The sequence below is a fragment of the Mucor velutinosus genome (genome assembly GCF_035048745.1).
Source record: "Mucor velutinosus strain NIH1002 chromosome Unknown tig00001540, whole genome shotgun sequence".
Taxonomy (NCBI): Eukaryota; Fungi; Mucoromycota; class Mucoromycetes; order Mucorales; family Mucoraceae; genus Mucor; species Mucor velutinosus.
Window position 1 is genome coordinate 911,690 of NW_027041893.1, and position 16,194 is coordinate 927,883.

The 16,194-nt window shown below is 38.9% G+C and overlaps 3 protein-coding genes across 3 annotated transcripts; 2 read left to right on the forward strand and 1 right to left on the reverse strand.

The window, feature by feature from the left end:
• Positions 1–2,496: 2,496 nt before the first annotated feature.
• Positions 2,497–3,261, forward strand: sap61 (Pre-mRNA-splicing factor sap61; the record flags this gene model as incomplete). The annotated part of the gene is made up of 1 exon (XM_064823705.1): positions 2,497–3,261. One exon carries the CDS (start codon positions 2,497–2,499, stop codon positions 3,259–3,261), a length of 765 nt encoding a protein of 254 aa, XP_064688530.1.
• A 2,221-nt stretch (positions 3,262–5,482) lies between these two features.
• On the forward strand, positions 5,483–7,261 carry MAK10 (N-alpha-acetyltransferase, non-catalitic subunit; the record flags this gene model as incomplete). Its single annotated transcript, XM_064823706.1, has 6 exons — positions 5,483–5,937; positions 5,995–6,021; positions 6,072–6,281; positions 6,330–6,570; positions 6,680–6,766; positions 6,818–7,261. 6 exons carry the CDS (start codon positions 5,483–5,485, stop codon positions 7,259–7,261), a joined length of 1,464 nt encoding a protein of 487 aa, XP_064688531.1.
• A 5,095-nt stretch (positions 7,262–12,356) lies between these two features.
• ATC70_004404 (uncharacterized protein) lies at positions 12,357–13,656 on the reverse strand (the record flags this gene model as incomplete). Its single annotated transcript, XM_064823707.1, has 2 exons — positions 12,357–13,194; positions 13,256–13,656. 2 exons carry the CDS (start codon positions 13,654–13,656, stop codon positions 12,357–12,359), a joined length of 1,239 nt encoding a protein of 412 aa, XP_064688532.1.
• Between the last annotated feature and the right edge of the window lie 2,538 nt (positions 13,657–16,194).

The window sequence follows — 16,194 nt, forward strand, 5'->3', positions numbered from 1 at the left end:
TAGCTTGTACACAATTAGACCTGATTTTTAAATGTTTTGAGGGTTTTCAAACAAAAGCATGTGATGAAACTGTACCAGCTTACCTGTACCAATACTCATTGCGTAGTCCTAAGAGTTATGTGCTAAGAGTTATGTATTGTTCAAGACCTTTTTGATGTATCATTTCTAAACCGGATCTCCAAATGCGTAGGAACAATCAGTTCAAGCACAGATCATATCAGATCATAAATTTTGACATGAAACAGGATTCAGTGACGATCCGTATCATGGCATGTTCAGGATAATAGATACAATCTATTATCCTATCATCCAAATCAACCCATCTAATACCTTATCCTCACATCAAATCCCTCAATTCGAATAGTATGTAAACCCTCTTATTTCCAATGTAATAAACTATATTCTTTACCTGATTAATTGCTTACTCTTTTATATAAATAATTTATTTCTGATAAATCACTTCTTACTCAAATTTGTAGCATTAGTTCTCATGGATCAACACCACCCAATAGGTTAGTCCCAGTTGAATCGTCAACGTTCTGTCTGCCTTGTTGCTCCCACCTTTACCATCGCTAGCATCCGTAGCACTAAAAGAGAGTGTTGGTAGATGATGATGAGTTGAATGAGCGTCCTCTGAAGAGACAGGATACTATTACAGCCATTCGAGGAGAACTATATAGCTCCTCTCATCTTGCCCCTTTATTGTATCTCCCTCCTTTGCGAAGGAGGACAGCTATGCCCTGGATGTCACAATTCCCAACTGACGATAATTCATATAAGAAAACTATAGCATTGGGGAGCATGGGCCTGCTGGCAACGAGAGGGGTCCTCGTTGACAGATACATTTTGACAGTAGTGTCACTGAGTACCTGTTTAAGAACGATGATAAACCTTACGGAGTAGTAGATGCCAGACACTTTGCATATCTTCGTGTTGCGAAATGATGTCTATCTCAAACACAGCCAACAGTTTTCAAATCATCAAGTGCAAGCATCTATTGCTAACAATATTGATAGCAACACGAACACATGCTGGGCGAAGCATTTGATTATCCTCTCATCCCACATTTTATGAATGCATATTTGGGTTCGTCAACGTGAACAAGATGCAGCAAAGGCTGTTTCTATTGTCAGCTCAGAACATTACAATATTGTCACCAGACACAAGGAATTAAAAACGAATACTCTATCTGCTAACTAGTACCTCCTTTGGCTGCACAAGGCTCTATCTCCTGCCATTAACAAGCGGATCCAATGGCATCGCAACATTGTAGTTTTGTTAGCTGACTGCCAATGCCGCTCGTCAATTACAAGCAAGTTCTTTTGCGTTTGGCTCGTGGTCACCTACTTGTATCAACACGTAATGCGAATGTGGCTCCCTCTGAAACTTGAAAGTTGTCTATTTCAGACCTAATGTTTAGCTGTACTCGCCCCGTTGCTCTCTTGCAAAAGTGTTCAGAATGCACAACAATACTCAGAATGGACACTCCAGTAACAATGTAAATCAGTAACTTGCGTTGGGGCGTATGGAGAACAACTGGTGGTAATTGTGCAATCACAAACGCTGGGGTCGGCCGTCAAGATCAGAGTCATTGAAAAAACTCGCCTACCGTGCTCAAAATCGAATATAGGGAGACAAAAGTACTGCTCTAAATCCCGCCTTGTGAATGCATGCATCAATATTCAACTAATTTAGCAAGCACTTGTGAAATATACGATGTGAATCCAGCAATACTGAAAAGAATCACTCATACCTCATTCAGCTCTGCATTCCTTGTAGTAAATTCCATTATTTACAAAAAGAACATTGACATGAATGGTGCTAGAAATAGAAGAGATGCCTGTCTTAATCGTACACTGTCTGCTGGATACCGCCACTATGAACCGAGTTTGCGCCATAATAGAACGTAATCACTAGCCAAGATGATGCTGATAACCCTTTTCACCACGCGCGCATATAGACAAGATTAATGATGTCTGTGCTTCTACTAGTGTAGGTAATGGAGAGTTGCATCGAGCATCTGAGGTCGAGATGACGCACCTGAACGGTCAATTTGCAACAATCAAAGGCTTAATAAAGTAAGCAATGGTAGTATTATACAGTGCGCGAAAAAAACGTTCCAGTGTTTTGCCAATTCGTAGTTTTACACTTACAGCTCTGTCAATTTTTTCCAGTTTGAAAACTAAAGTAAGACTACGAAAGTTTGGGTTTTTGGCCATAAAATGAACTACTAAAATAATTGATACAGTAGATATTGAGCTAGTGCAACTGACGTGAAGTAAAAAATTTCGATTTTGTAAAATTGGAAATATCGCTTGATGACCTTATTGTTTGTATACATTCCACAAAAATAATCCGAGAGCCGTAATTTTTTATATCAGTTATGTTTAAAATGTTAGTTATCCGAGGAATGCTTAAAAAAGTATAAAGAAGCCTGAGATTTTGGTCTTTTCCCTCATTATATTTTATCATCTTTACTTCATCACTTTTTTTAACATGACACGTCCCATTCCTCAGGAGGTTCAAGGATCTGTCAACGCTCTTTTCAACCAAGGTTGTTCCCTCCGTGCCATTCAAAAAATCTTTCCAGATTTGTCCGTCAGTGTACGTTCTCGCTATAGGAAGAAGTTTCTTGGTCATTCAAAACATGCCAAACCCGGAAGACGCAGCAAAATCACTACGCAAAATATGAACTACATTGAGAGGAATCTCCGCAATGGTAATTTAGACGGCCCCAAGGGTGTGCAGTGCTACCTTGCTCATATGGGAGTTCAGATGACTTTGAGGAATATACAGTATATACTCAAGCGCAAAGGGTTCAAGGCTAAAAGAAAGGTAAAGATCAATTTCGTGTCTGCGGAGAACCGGAAAAAGCGTCTTGTGTGGGCCAAGAGACATCGACATTTGACTGCGGACGATTGGTGTAAGTGGGGATTTTCCGATGAAACCAGGGTCAACATGTGGGGATCAGACGGCAAATCTTTCTACTGGACTGACAGGCCCACTGAGTTGATGCCTCATCAAACTGAGGCTCAAGTTCAGGGAGGTGGTGGTGGCGTTGTTTTCTGGGGCATGATAACAGCGGAGGGACCCAGCTATGGCTCCACCATTACCGAAGGAACTGTTAACTCAGAAGTTTATGCTGAAATTCTGGACTCATCTTTGCTAGACACTATCGAGTACTATGGGCTGGACAAGAAAACGTTTAGATTCCAGCAAGATAACGCAAGACCACATACTTCTGGTCCCATTAAAAAATAGTTCACGCATCACGGATTCTCTGTTCAAAATGTTCTTGATTGGCCTCCCCCCAAAGCCCTGACCTAAACCCCATTGAACATGTCAGGCATCAACTAAAACGTCGTTTGAACAAGTACCCTACTAGGGCCGCCAGCATTTCTGAGTTAGAAGACAGAATTGAACAGGAATGTTATAAATTCACAAAAGAAGACTGTCTTAAATACATAGGCAGCATGCCACGCCGAATCAAAGCGGTTATCAAGAGTAAAGGTGGTCCAACTAAATATTGAGCTTTTTTATGAACTTTAATAAATTCGACTTTTCACTTTTCATGTGGCTACCATTCTTTTTCTAATTACGTGAATAAAGTGCATAATATATCATCTGATAGCCAACTACTTAGGCTATTTATGAAACTAAGCAAACCCCAGTAGCTTTGATATTTGCAGAGAAAACTGACTATAAGTGCAATTTGGCAAAACACTGGAACGTTTTTTTCGCGCACTGTAGTTGATATATGCATCTCCTGACATGTTAGCCAAAGGTAGACAACCACATTGAATTATATGAGCTCCTCGTTCAGTGTAATTTACATGAATTACAATGATTTTCAAGAATACAACTGAATGTGATGGGCATGTGTCACATCATTACCAACGGATTGGATTTTTGAGAGTCTACACCATTTTTTCATCCATCGCTGTTGTTTGCACTATGATCCTGTAATGAATCTGAAATGCAGACAAGTAAAAATTTATGCCTATGATGGTCATTGCCTTGTATTTCTGATAATACTAGTATTATGTCTTTAGCACGTCTGGGTGGCTCACGATTCTAGTTTAAGCTCATTTCCTGAATGAATTGGCATCTCTCTCTGACCATAGCTACGCATTTCTGGACGATCAGTATCTCAACAAATGCATTTATCAAGATGGTTCTTGCTGTACCTGAGTCAAATGCAAGGTTCATAACTTTTACTACTTCTATTTCAAATTTGTTTGGTGGCATTTGCCCTCCAGACCATTTTATAAGAAACCTGCCACGGAACAGGTACGTCTGTCGACGTTCAAGTCTTTACGTGTATACAGAAGTCCAGATGTTTCTCAATACAGCACCATACAGCAACTTCATTAGAGCCATATCAAAACAATGAAGATGCTTAAACATCACGGAAGCGAAGAAGTGATCTTCTGAATCCCCAAGGGTCCTTTGTACCAAACACCCAGAGTCCACTGAGGTTGTCTCTGATTTACAGCTTCTTTTTATTAAAGCGTTTATTACACGGCCATCGCAGTTGTGTGAATTTAGGTATGGTTTACAGACGCGAGCTCGAGAAGTGTGAATACAAGGAAACACATGTAATCTTTGATTTCGATAAGTCCTCCCCCCCAAACTGTCGCTCAGAGGTCAACGACAGAGTCCGTAGACTGTTTCCTTGGCTCAAAATGCAGGTCCATTCACTCTTGACCAGCTACAGTGGGGTTCCTTGATATTTGTATGTTTGCGTGCTGGCCATCTCGAATTCCTATTTCAGACTCTAAGAGTGATTTGACAAAGAGTATTGCTAAGAACTTGTATTCCAATGGGCATTTGTAACCTAAAATAAAAACGCGAATATCAGCAATGGAAGTAAATTTGGTTTTGACAATGAATAGATATTTAGCTACTACATTTGGCTCGGCAAACTCGTAATTGCAATAATGACATGCCACACAAACTACTCTGATTGCATCAGTGAAGCTGAAAGGTGTTCAGATGTTGAGCAAAACGTATTTGCAGCAACGGCCTTCACTATAGCTCTATATGCTGGAACAGGCTGTCTCAAAGTATGGGGAACCCTCAACCAAGCCGTTGCAGCTTGTCGAGTTGGTCACCTCTTGATCGGATGCCCACATCAAGGAAGCTGAAACGTATTCAGACGGCAATTTAAAACGTATTTACAAGGCCTCCTTCTAGACCATTTAGAACCAAATACCAAGGTACAAACAGGCCATACATAATAGATGATGCAATAGAGAAAGAGACGAGAAATGGTCATATCGCAACTGGTAGGCTCACCAAGCTTTCTTCAGTTTTAATGTTTTTATGAAGAGGTCTTCAGTAAGAGAGAGGAATGTAAAATAAATACTTAACAATAAATGTTGGCCATTCTTTCGTTCCTGAATTCCCATTTACAATCCACCAACATCACAGCCTTCAACTACTCACATTTTGCATTTTCTTTAACACTCAAATTTATGAAATGCCATTACACTACTTTGAAACTACATCACCTGGTGATTGGCGAATAAAGGACATCTTTGAAGCTATTCAGAAAAAGTATCCAGATAAAGAACGATCCTACCACGGGCGTGCGACGAAAAAAGAGCTAGAGAACTTGAAAACTCATCCAAAACAGTCTTTTCGAGAACGCGCACAGAGTTTGTTGGAAGATTTCAAGATACCCCCATCAGATCAAGAAAGCATCACATCATCTATCCAGTTAGCGAATACAATTGTGAACAAAGCCCAAACTATAAATCAAGCTACAAACCAAACCATCCAGCAAAACGTATCAGAAAACTCAGTTCATCCAAGAAAGCTTTTGCGCAGCGAGCTTGAAAATGTACCCGTATCCAGTAATGATTGCGAAGATGATGATCTTGATGACCTCTTTCCTTCTGCTACTGATCAAGACGACAAGGACGACGACTCCATGTGGGTGTTCGTAAAGTGCTCTTTATGCAGAGCGTTGTACTCATATTATGTGTGCAGTGACAGATTATTTAATCCAAAAAATGAGTAAGTCTGATAAAATAGCATGGATGAGGGGCGCTGATGTAGGATTTTAGTGCTGAGGCAAACGTTGATGTTGATAGTTTACCCACGATGGTGAGTCCAAAATTAAACCAAGCAGTTCGCAGCAAGCTTCAAACTAATGCCAAGTATGCTGTCAGTGATAATGAATACCAAATTCTGTTCGCGCAATATAAGAAGAAATGCCTCAGCGATCTTTCACAACTGGATGCCATTTATCTCGAGCCAAATTTCTACAAGCTTATGTAAGTGTTTTTGTTTGTGTAAGTACTCTTAATTATCCCGTTTGGCAGAGCTCTTGAAAACATTTTGTTCTTGAAGCCTGGCTCCTACTCCACTGACATGTTGCGCCTTTTTGGAGAAGCAAACCTGAACAAGCTCTACAAACATTTGTTGAAAACTCATTACTCTCTCGACACAACTAAACACACAAACCTGCTTAATAATCTCATCGATGATATATTTGAAAAGGCGTTTTTTGATTACCATGAAGTAGAGGCAAATCTTGAACAATTATCACAAAGCATAAAAGATGTATGGCACAAGAGAATAATTCGATGCGTCCGAGAACTTTTGGAGTTTTTACCTCGATATAAAGAGGTTGAAGCTTTCAACCAATGTGACCTAAAGACTAGATTTCTAGACCCAGTGGTTGAAATACTTCCTCAACGACATCAATGACACATTCCGCCTTCGCTACCCAGAGTCGAATCCCAACGAGAGGAAGCTCGTAAAGAAGGAAGTATTGCGCCCAGATTGTCTTGTAACTAATATCCCTTAGTCTCAGTATCGTGAAAATATCGCCTATGGTGAGGTGAAATCGTCTTACTACACAAATCGCACTCGGGCTCTCATTCTGGGTATGTACCGATTGGTGTATTTCAGCAAGTCAACGGCAGATACTCACAAAATCAATGCGCCCATCTTGCTACAAGTCGTGGGATTGAAAGTCAATGTGTATACGCTTGTGCTCATATCCCAAAAGTTCTATGTTACTTTATTCTTATTTGATTTCATCTTGCCTCAATGTAAACCAGAAATCGAAGATTTTTTACCCAGCATCAAAAAACTAGTCGCAATGAATGAAGCTTTAATCAAATGTAGCAACGGAGACAACAAGGCCGATAGCGAAATGATATGCCCTAGCAATGATATCCCTTTATTCGAAAGACGAGTTGAAACCAAAATTGCCAAAGAAGATTCCGACAGCATTCATCTCTGTTAGTTTAGTTCATTACCACAAAGGCCTTTTCGAACAATTTGATGGCCAGGTCAGATCAAGCATTATTAGGCAAGTTAAATGCATTTTGTGGGCATTACACATAATAATTTTTTTACTATTGTAGTTCCTGAAACTTTTGATTCATTAACCTGCTTATTCATTATATGTATAACCCCAGTGATCCTTTGAATTGCTTAAAATATACACATGGTATACCTCAGTTATCGCACATCACATACGAAAACTAAAGAGACTGTCAAAAGAGAATATGCTCCCAAATGTGCTAACACGGTGGTAAATAGAGTGAAAAAATTTCTTGATGCCATGCTTTCAAGTAACGTCAAATCTGATTGACAGAATTATGAGAATTTCCCACCTGATAGTGCAAGCTTGAAAGGTTGCATTTGAAAAGAGAATTACTGGAGCCTGGAATTCGTTTAGAATCTGATACTATTCAAGTAGCTCAGTTTGAAAAATAACCCTACAAATGCTGAAGAGTATTACTTGGTGATCTCTATTGAAAGAATTTGGTTCGCATTGATGGCGTCTATTCCACTTTTAGCTGCCGTCAAGGAGATGAACATTACTTCCAATTTCTGATACACCCCTAATACGCATTGCCTTCAATATATACGAGTGTTTATGCTTCGGATGGTTCTCTACTTTTACTTAGCTTAGGTGAGAGCCAACCTGCGCAGCGGCAGCTCGTGCTACTGATTGCTCTTGCGTATTTTATCAAAATACTGCTACTTTCATATTGACCCTCCACTTACACATAGTAACCGTTCATATTATCTGTGGATCTGATTCTTATGTGATGTTCTACATCCATATACACGTAGCTATTTCATATACGGGCAAACAGCATACTGATATTTCTCCTTCATAGTCCTTAGTGTCCCTAATATAGCAAAAGCCGAGTGCATTTGAGCTGCGTTTTCTCGCGTTGGAAGCCGTTTCAGACTGTCAGAATATCACCAAACAGTTGCTCTCATCTGGCAGTTACTTATTGTCACTATTGCTCAACTTTTTTGGGGATCAAAAAAACATGAACAAAATTCGACCAAAAAGCATGAGGTACCCCTCATGGTTTTCATCGAAAATCAAACGATCGCGTTTTTCACCTTGAAAAACGGAGACTTTTACTATTATGGTATATCTTGAATCAAAATGTTTCTATCGATCCAAAGAAACCTCTGAAATCATCTTTGTGGGACTTTGATATGTAAAATTTCGACATTTTTGCCAGAAAACTCGTTTCATATTTTCATAATTTGCTCAATAAATCTATTCAAAACATTTACCTTACTTGGTACCATTGGGTGCGTCTTGAAAAGTACTTTGAGATTGTATTAGGAAGCAATTTTTTTTTGCAGGGGAGACGAGCTCCAGGTTTTATTTAAAGTTCTTTAAATGTCATACTGAGGGATACAAAAGACTGTTGGTGGACCCGATGTCTGCAATGAAGGGGAATAAGATATTTTTGAACTAAGTTGGGAAAGAAATCTACTACTAATAAGGTGCGACACCTAGAGCCAATACAGTCTTGCGGAAATCGTCAAAATATAGATAATGGATAAGAGTACAAAACACTGAACGAGGACATCAGTACTACATCAAAAAATCAAACAACTTGCGTTCACCAGGATTTGAACCGGGGATCCTCCCGTTGGCATACGGGAGTTCTACCACTTCGCCCTACCACCAGGGGCTATATTAGGAAGCAAAGGATGATCTTCACAACTTATATAGTCGAATCTTACAAAATAATTGAATCAAGTCGAAGAAAGACACTTTCTGTCCAATCTTGAACAGAAAAAATGTTCTGGATTTGAATCAATTTTGGCGGCTGGTGCGGCCGGCTGGCAGACACAATGCCCTTTCCATCATGAAGGCAATACAATAATAGATACTTTTGAAGCGTATGGAAAGTAGGTAGCAAATCATATAGTATTATCGTTAGCTATGCTGTTCTTTTTGAATCTATATTTGATAACGCCAGTCTATCAAAATACTTGTTAGATCAATTTCTTTCCTTTTTGAGGCTTTGAAAGTGTTTAGGGACCATAAATTTATCATGTTATGATATTACATACAGGCAAAATCTCTTGACGTTAAATTATATGTATATGATTAAATTATGTACAGGCTTTAAAATACATTGGTCATAGCAATCAATGGACAGTACAAGCTTTGAAACAAGATGCAATCATAAAAGAGCATAATATTGAAGCTAATGACAAGACGTGGTTGTTTTTTTATTAATGTGTATTTGAGTTTATGAAATCACCATACTTGATGGATTAAAATATTTCAGATTTTTGAGGCTATTTTGACTTGTATAAATAGAGGTAGCAGAGATATAAGAACGACTTGGCCTTGTATAGATGTCAGGCATTAATTGTCTTGATAATTGGTTGAGCAAGAGGAAGCACAGATGAGAGTAGGGCTTGACCTTGTATAGATGTGGAGATGGTATATTTGAACAGTCTTGTCATTTTAGGAGCTTGTAGGAAGCACAGATGAGAGTAGGGCTTGACCTTGTATAGATGTAGAGATGGTATATTTGAACAGTCTTGTCATTTTAGGAGCTTGTAGGAGGCACAGAGAACTTGGCTTGATAGCATTTGGAGAGAACAGCTTGCTTTAGATGAGATAGAACATGAGATGGCAGAGGTAACTAGATAAAGATGAGATGAGTACACAAGTACTGTGGCATGAGTGCGTAACAAACCATTTGGGCAAAGAAAATTGACCATCAATAAAAGGAACCAACACTATATAAACAGGTACCAAGGTGTAAACTTGCTTCATCCATCACAAGATCATCGACACGCTCAAGCCGCCTCCATCTCCGGATCATAGGGTTAAACCCTACTCTCGTCGGCAATAAAGCTTGTGATCATCCCGTAGCATGACCAATGGATTTGTCCTGCAGTCTACCCATGATTATGAAGCGGTGATCCTACTCAGTCCCTACAAAGTAGTTTTTCGGCACTATGTAATCAATAGGTTAGTCAACATGGCTCATACGTCCAACAAGATAATAACTTACTCGCACAGTTCACCAAGGTCTGCATGTATCAAAGATAGTGTGGCCTTTTTCTAGCATGGACCAAGAGACGTAGAGAGGACCATGGATTTGTAAGGCATTGTATGTAGCAGTAGTAGAGGCCAATCGACAGTAGAGTATTTGATTTACTTGACCATATGTAGAGAGAGAGAGAGCCCAAATGTCTTGTAGAGAGTTTGTATGTATAGAGTATTTTGCTTGTTGTAGAGAGATGAGATGAAGAAGAAGAGGGAAAAGCTGTTGAAACAAATCCCTATTTATATCCTTCTCATCGACTTTTGTGTGAGTCCAGTATCCTTGCCACACTCAAATTCGTTTCCTTTTACTTTTCTCCACAATATACTACTTTGAGCGCGTGAAAATAGTACCATTTTGACGTTTGACACTTGCTCTATTTGATCGTCTTTGTCCGAGGCTTTCAACTGTTTTCTGTCTCGAGTTATGTCCATTTTGCTACTTCAAAAAGCCCTTTTTCCACCATCACATGAAACGAGTTCCCCCATCTCTTCCTAGATGTAATTAACAGACAACTTTTTACTGGCTCATTCTCATCAAAAAGTAAACAAAAAATGTCATTTGATACTGAAACAAATGCAGCTGGTTGCTTGATTAAGTAATCTTTCTCTACCTTTCCTTAATTTCTCTCTCCAAAATCACACAGTTCCCGATCCATCTCTCTTGTTGTTTGTATTCGCCATAAACTCTCCATCTAATTGGACAATACAGGATGATAAGGTTGGCTTACTTGTTGCTTACATCATCTTGGAGCCAGTGCAATTGATTCTGGATCAAGAGACAAGTGTACACCTCGGAAAGCAAGAGTATCATATGAATATTACTGCGGCAATCTCCATGGAATGGAACATAATGGATTGTTTTTGAACCAGTGCAAGTCATCTTGTTTCCAACTATTATGGTTGCTGTCAATAATGTCAATCAAGTGTTTGCGCTACTAGATATCATCAATATGCCCACATTTACATAGTGAGTTGGTCATTCTCGTGTATCATTCCTCCAACCTGTTTTTAGTTCTTATGCCAAGAGCATGCATCTCATAAAGAGTCAACACATTTCATATCATTTTTTTAGGGATCGTCCTCTTTTAGAAGGCACTCGGATCATGCAAGATTAAAACAATTTATTTGCTAAGCAAAATTGAGCTTTAAAAAAATCACATGTAAAGTAAACAAAAGGACATGAATTGAAGAGAGATAAGCAAGTAAATGGCCAATTTGTGGTCAAAGAGAGGATATTTTATTAGAAAGTATGTACATCATTAGAAAGCAAATCGCTTGAGGAATCCAATGGTACTATTTTCAGGGTTCTAAGTAAAGTACACATCGCGAAATTCATCAAACAAGGCCGTGGGATTTCCAAAAGAAGGAGGTTTCTGAATTAAACTTCACCTGCAATATCATTTTTGTCTGTGTGCTATTCTCTTGCTTTGGATTATGTCACGCCCCTCCTATGTCACCAGCCTGTCCTTTTTGGGTCTCACGTTGCGTATGCTATCTATTTGGGAAGGAGTCTCACTTTCTCGTATAATTGTTTCTGTGGATATCATTGCCGTTATATTATAGGGCTTTGAGCAATCAAGGAGAGCCTTCTTTTAGCCAGCCAAAACGGATTACAATCCCGCTCGACTTTCTGTCACGATTCGTTACTTTTTGATCCTTTTGCGACTCGATCGACTTATTTTACGAGATTCGACTATGAAAGTTGTTGTGATCATCCTTTACAGCCTTAAAATATCTAGAAGAACTTTTCAATGCGCATCCAATTGTGTTGGGTATAATAGATACTTTGATTGAACTTGTTGAGCAATTTATGAAATTATGAAATGACGTTTTTGGCGAAAATGTCGAGATTTTATATATCAAGGTCTCACGAACATAGTTTCAGAAGTTGCCCTGAATCGAGAATTAATATCATCATAACATAATAAAGGATTATTTACCAACTCTCAGTAGTGGGTGCCATTTGAGGTTCCCTGCTATTTTGAGACCCAGATTTACATAACACATTTTAAGCGATTTTTACAAAATCCACAGGAAAAAAAAAGATATTTATTAATGAAAATGCAACCATTGATGGTAAAAGAGGCTCAACTAGAAGTGTTGTAATTTTCTTCTTTTCGTTTCTTCGCAAGGAAAAAAAAGCGCCTTTTTGGAGCTCGGTGCCCAAGCGATCCAAAGACCAGTGGCGAGTGTTGAGCACCTTTTGTAAGGCGCCTACAGCAGAAGCGGGGGAGAGGCCAAGATCCAGCTGAAGGTCTTCAACGGAATCAATGATTTTTTTATGGATATTGAAACATTTTCTGTCGTCTTTTCTCCATTTAGCGCCCCACTTGTCTTCTAATTCTTGAACAGACCAGAATCCATCTCGACCTATTGTCCACTCATCCCAAATATTACACACAGTTGTCACTTGTCGACTCATTTTGTATAACGGTACACCTTCTTGATTGTATGGAAGTGAAATAGTTGCAACTGCGGTGTTGTTGTAATCTGGTGGTGGTGGGCTTTGTTGGGCTTCTTCCGAAAATTGTTTTGATTGCGATACATCTTCTGATCTTGGCAAGGCAGAGGTATTTGCGACAGCGCCTGTTGTCGCTACTGCTTGGTTCCCTTGGTCCATTCTAAAAGACAGTTGCAGTTGCTGCTTTCCGGTGACTATATTGTCAAACACTTTTTGCATTTGCTGCTGGATTTTATCCGACTTCTTTTGACGTTCATTCAATTCTCGCATTGTATTTGCTATACTTCGGTTGATGCTGGAAAGCTGCTCTTGTACTTCAGGCGCAAATCTTTCAATAATTAATGAATGGGGCACTTCATTTTCTTCAACGTGAGCTTTTGCTTTTCTATAAACAAGGCAAAAAGATCAGACACACAGTTTTCATTTTGAAAAAAAAAGCTTTATACCTTTGAAATTCTAGAAAGAGTGGGTTTCCGAAAATTTCGTGCCTCCAAATAGGGTGTTCAGGTATTACGTCCATCATCACAGCTGCGTTTTGTAAGAAAGTCGTCTTGAAGCATTTAATCAAAAGCAGAAACTTGTCGGCTGAACCAGAAGTTTCATGAACTGTCCCGCTTGAATGTCGATCATACCAATAGTCAACCCAGGGAAACACCAACTGCTTCAATCTGTCACATGGCTCCTCTATAGCCCTAGGCAAGTAATAGCTAGCATCGCTTTCAAAGCCGGTCATAACGCGCATGAATTGGCGAGGAAGAGAATCAAGATAGGAGTTTGACATAGTATCAGTGTTCCAACCACCCATTCGTTGAATCTGCTGCGAAGGAGCCCCAAGTAAATCGGCCATTTTTGAAGCAGAACCCCGTGGAACATGAGTAACTTTTTTTGCTACAAAGATGTTTGCTGCAGCAAAGGCCATTTTCATGAACCTAGTATGAGCTGTCTTTGAGATCGAACATTCATATGGATTGCTGCTTATGGTTCCCTGCTCATCTTCGCTTGAGGCATCATCTTCGTCATCTACTCAAAGTAAAATAATCGCAATTAAAAAGTGAACACTCGATTTACCCCTCATGGTTTTCATCGAAAATCAAACGATCGCGTTTTTCACCTTGAAAAATGGAGACTTTTACTATTATGGTATATCTTGAATCAAAATGTTTCTATCGATCCAAAGAAACCTCTGAAATCATCTTTGTGGGACTTTGATATGTAAAATTTCGACATTTTTGCCAGAAACCTCTTTTCACATTTTCATAAATCATTTGTTACGTTTATTCAAGTCATCTATTTTACTTGGTACCATTGGATGCACCTTGAAAAGTACTCCAGGAAAGCTTAAGGAAGCATGGGGTGATTATCATACTTCACTTAGTCGAATCTGCAAAAATAGCTCGATCGAGTCCAAAATCATCAAGATTTGTCCAATCTGGAACAAACTATGATTCTGGTTTCGAATTAATTTTGGCTTGTGGGGCCAGCTGTCAAACTCAACGCCCTTTTCATACTGCAATACAGTATTAAATGCTCTTGAAGCGTATGAAAAGTAGGTGGCAGGCCATAAAGCTATCGTTTATAATGATATTTTATTGCATTCTATATCGTTCATAATGACATCGTCTTGCATTCTATATTTAATAACGTTAGTCTGGACATTGACGATTCATGGGCTGCGTAAGATGTCTGCAGTAAGTAGTGAAATCTCTGAGGCTCTGAGACGTCGTTCAAATAAAACATTGACAGCATTGAGCAGAGGAAAGAGGGTAGAACTAACAGTGGTTTTTGTTGATTGATTGTAAAATCATTATTCTCATATGAGCCAGGCCTGACAGATGCCTTGAAACTCAGGTTCCATATTAGGATTGTGAAGTTTCTAAGGGCTAAACATTTATTATGTTATGATGATATTAATTCTCGATTCAGGGCAACTTCTGAAACTATGTTCGTGAGACCTTGATATATAAAATCTCGACATTTTCGCCAAAAACGTCATTTCATAATTTCATAAATTGCTCAACAAGTTCAATCAAAGTATCTATTATACCCAACACAATTGGATGCGCATTGAAAAGTTCTTCTAGATATTTTAAGGCTGTAAAGGATGATCACAACAACTTTCATAGTCGAATCTCGTAAAATAAGTCGATCGAGTCGCAAAAGGATCAAAAAGTAACGAATCGTGACAGAAAGTCGAGCGGGATTGTAATCCGTTTTGGCTGGCTAAAAGAAGGCTCTCCTTGATTGCTCAAAGCCCTATAATATAACGGCAATGATATCCACAGAAACAATTATACGAGAAAGTGAGACTCCTTCCCAAATAGATAGCATACGCAACGTGAGACCCAAAAAGGACAGGCTGGTGACATAGGAGGGGCGTGACATAATCCAAAGCAAGAGAATAGCACACAGACAAAAATGATATTGCAGGTGAAGTTTAATTCAGAAACCTCCTTCTTTTGGAAATCCCACGGCCTTGTTTGATGAATTTCGCGATGTGTACTTTACTTAGAACCCTGAAAATAGTACCATTGGATTCCTCAAGCGATTTGCTTTCTAATGATGTACATACTTTCTAATAAAATATCCTCTCTTTGACCACAAATTGGCCATTTACTTGCTTATCTCTCTTCAATTCATGTCCTTTTGTTTACTTTACATGTGATTTTTTTAAAGCTCAATTTTGCTTAGCAAATAAATTGTTTTAATCTTGCATGATCCGAGTGCCTTCTAAAAGAGGACGATCCCTAAAAAAATGATATGAAATGTGTTGACTCTTTATGAGATGCATGCTCTTGGCATAAGAACTAAAAACAGGTTGGAGGAATGATACACGAGAATGACCAACTCACTATGTAAATGTGGGCATATTGATGATATCTAGTAGCGCAAACACTTGATTGACATTATTGACAGCAACCATAATAGTTGGAAACAAGATGACTTGCACTGGTTCAAAAACAATCCATTATGTTCCATTCCATGGAGATTGCCGCAGTAATATTCATATGATACTCTTGCTTTCCGAGGTGTACACTTGTCTCTTGATCCAGAATCAATTGCACTGGCTCCAAGATGATGTAAGCAACAAGTAAGCCAACCTTATCATCCTGTATTGTCCAATTAGATGGAGAGTTTATGGCGAATACAAACAACAAGAGAGATGGATCGGGAACTGTGTGATTTTGGAGAGAGAAATTAAGGAAAGGTAGAGAAAGATTACTTAATCAAGCAACCAGCTGCATTTGTTTCAGTATCAAATGACATTTTTTGTTTACTTTTTGATGAGAATGAGCCAGTAAAAAGTTGTCTGTTAATTACATCTAGGAAGAGATGGGGGAACTCGTTTCATGTGATGGTGGAAAAAGGGCTTTTTGAAGTAGCAAAA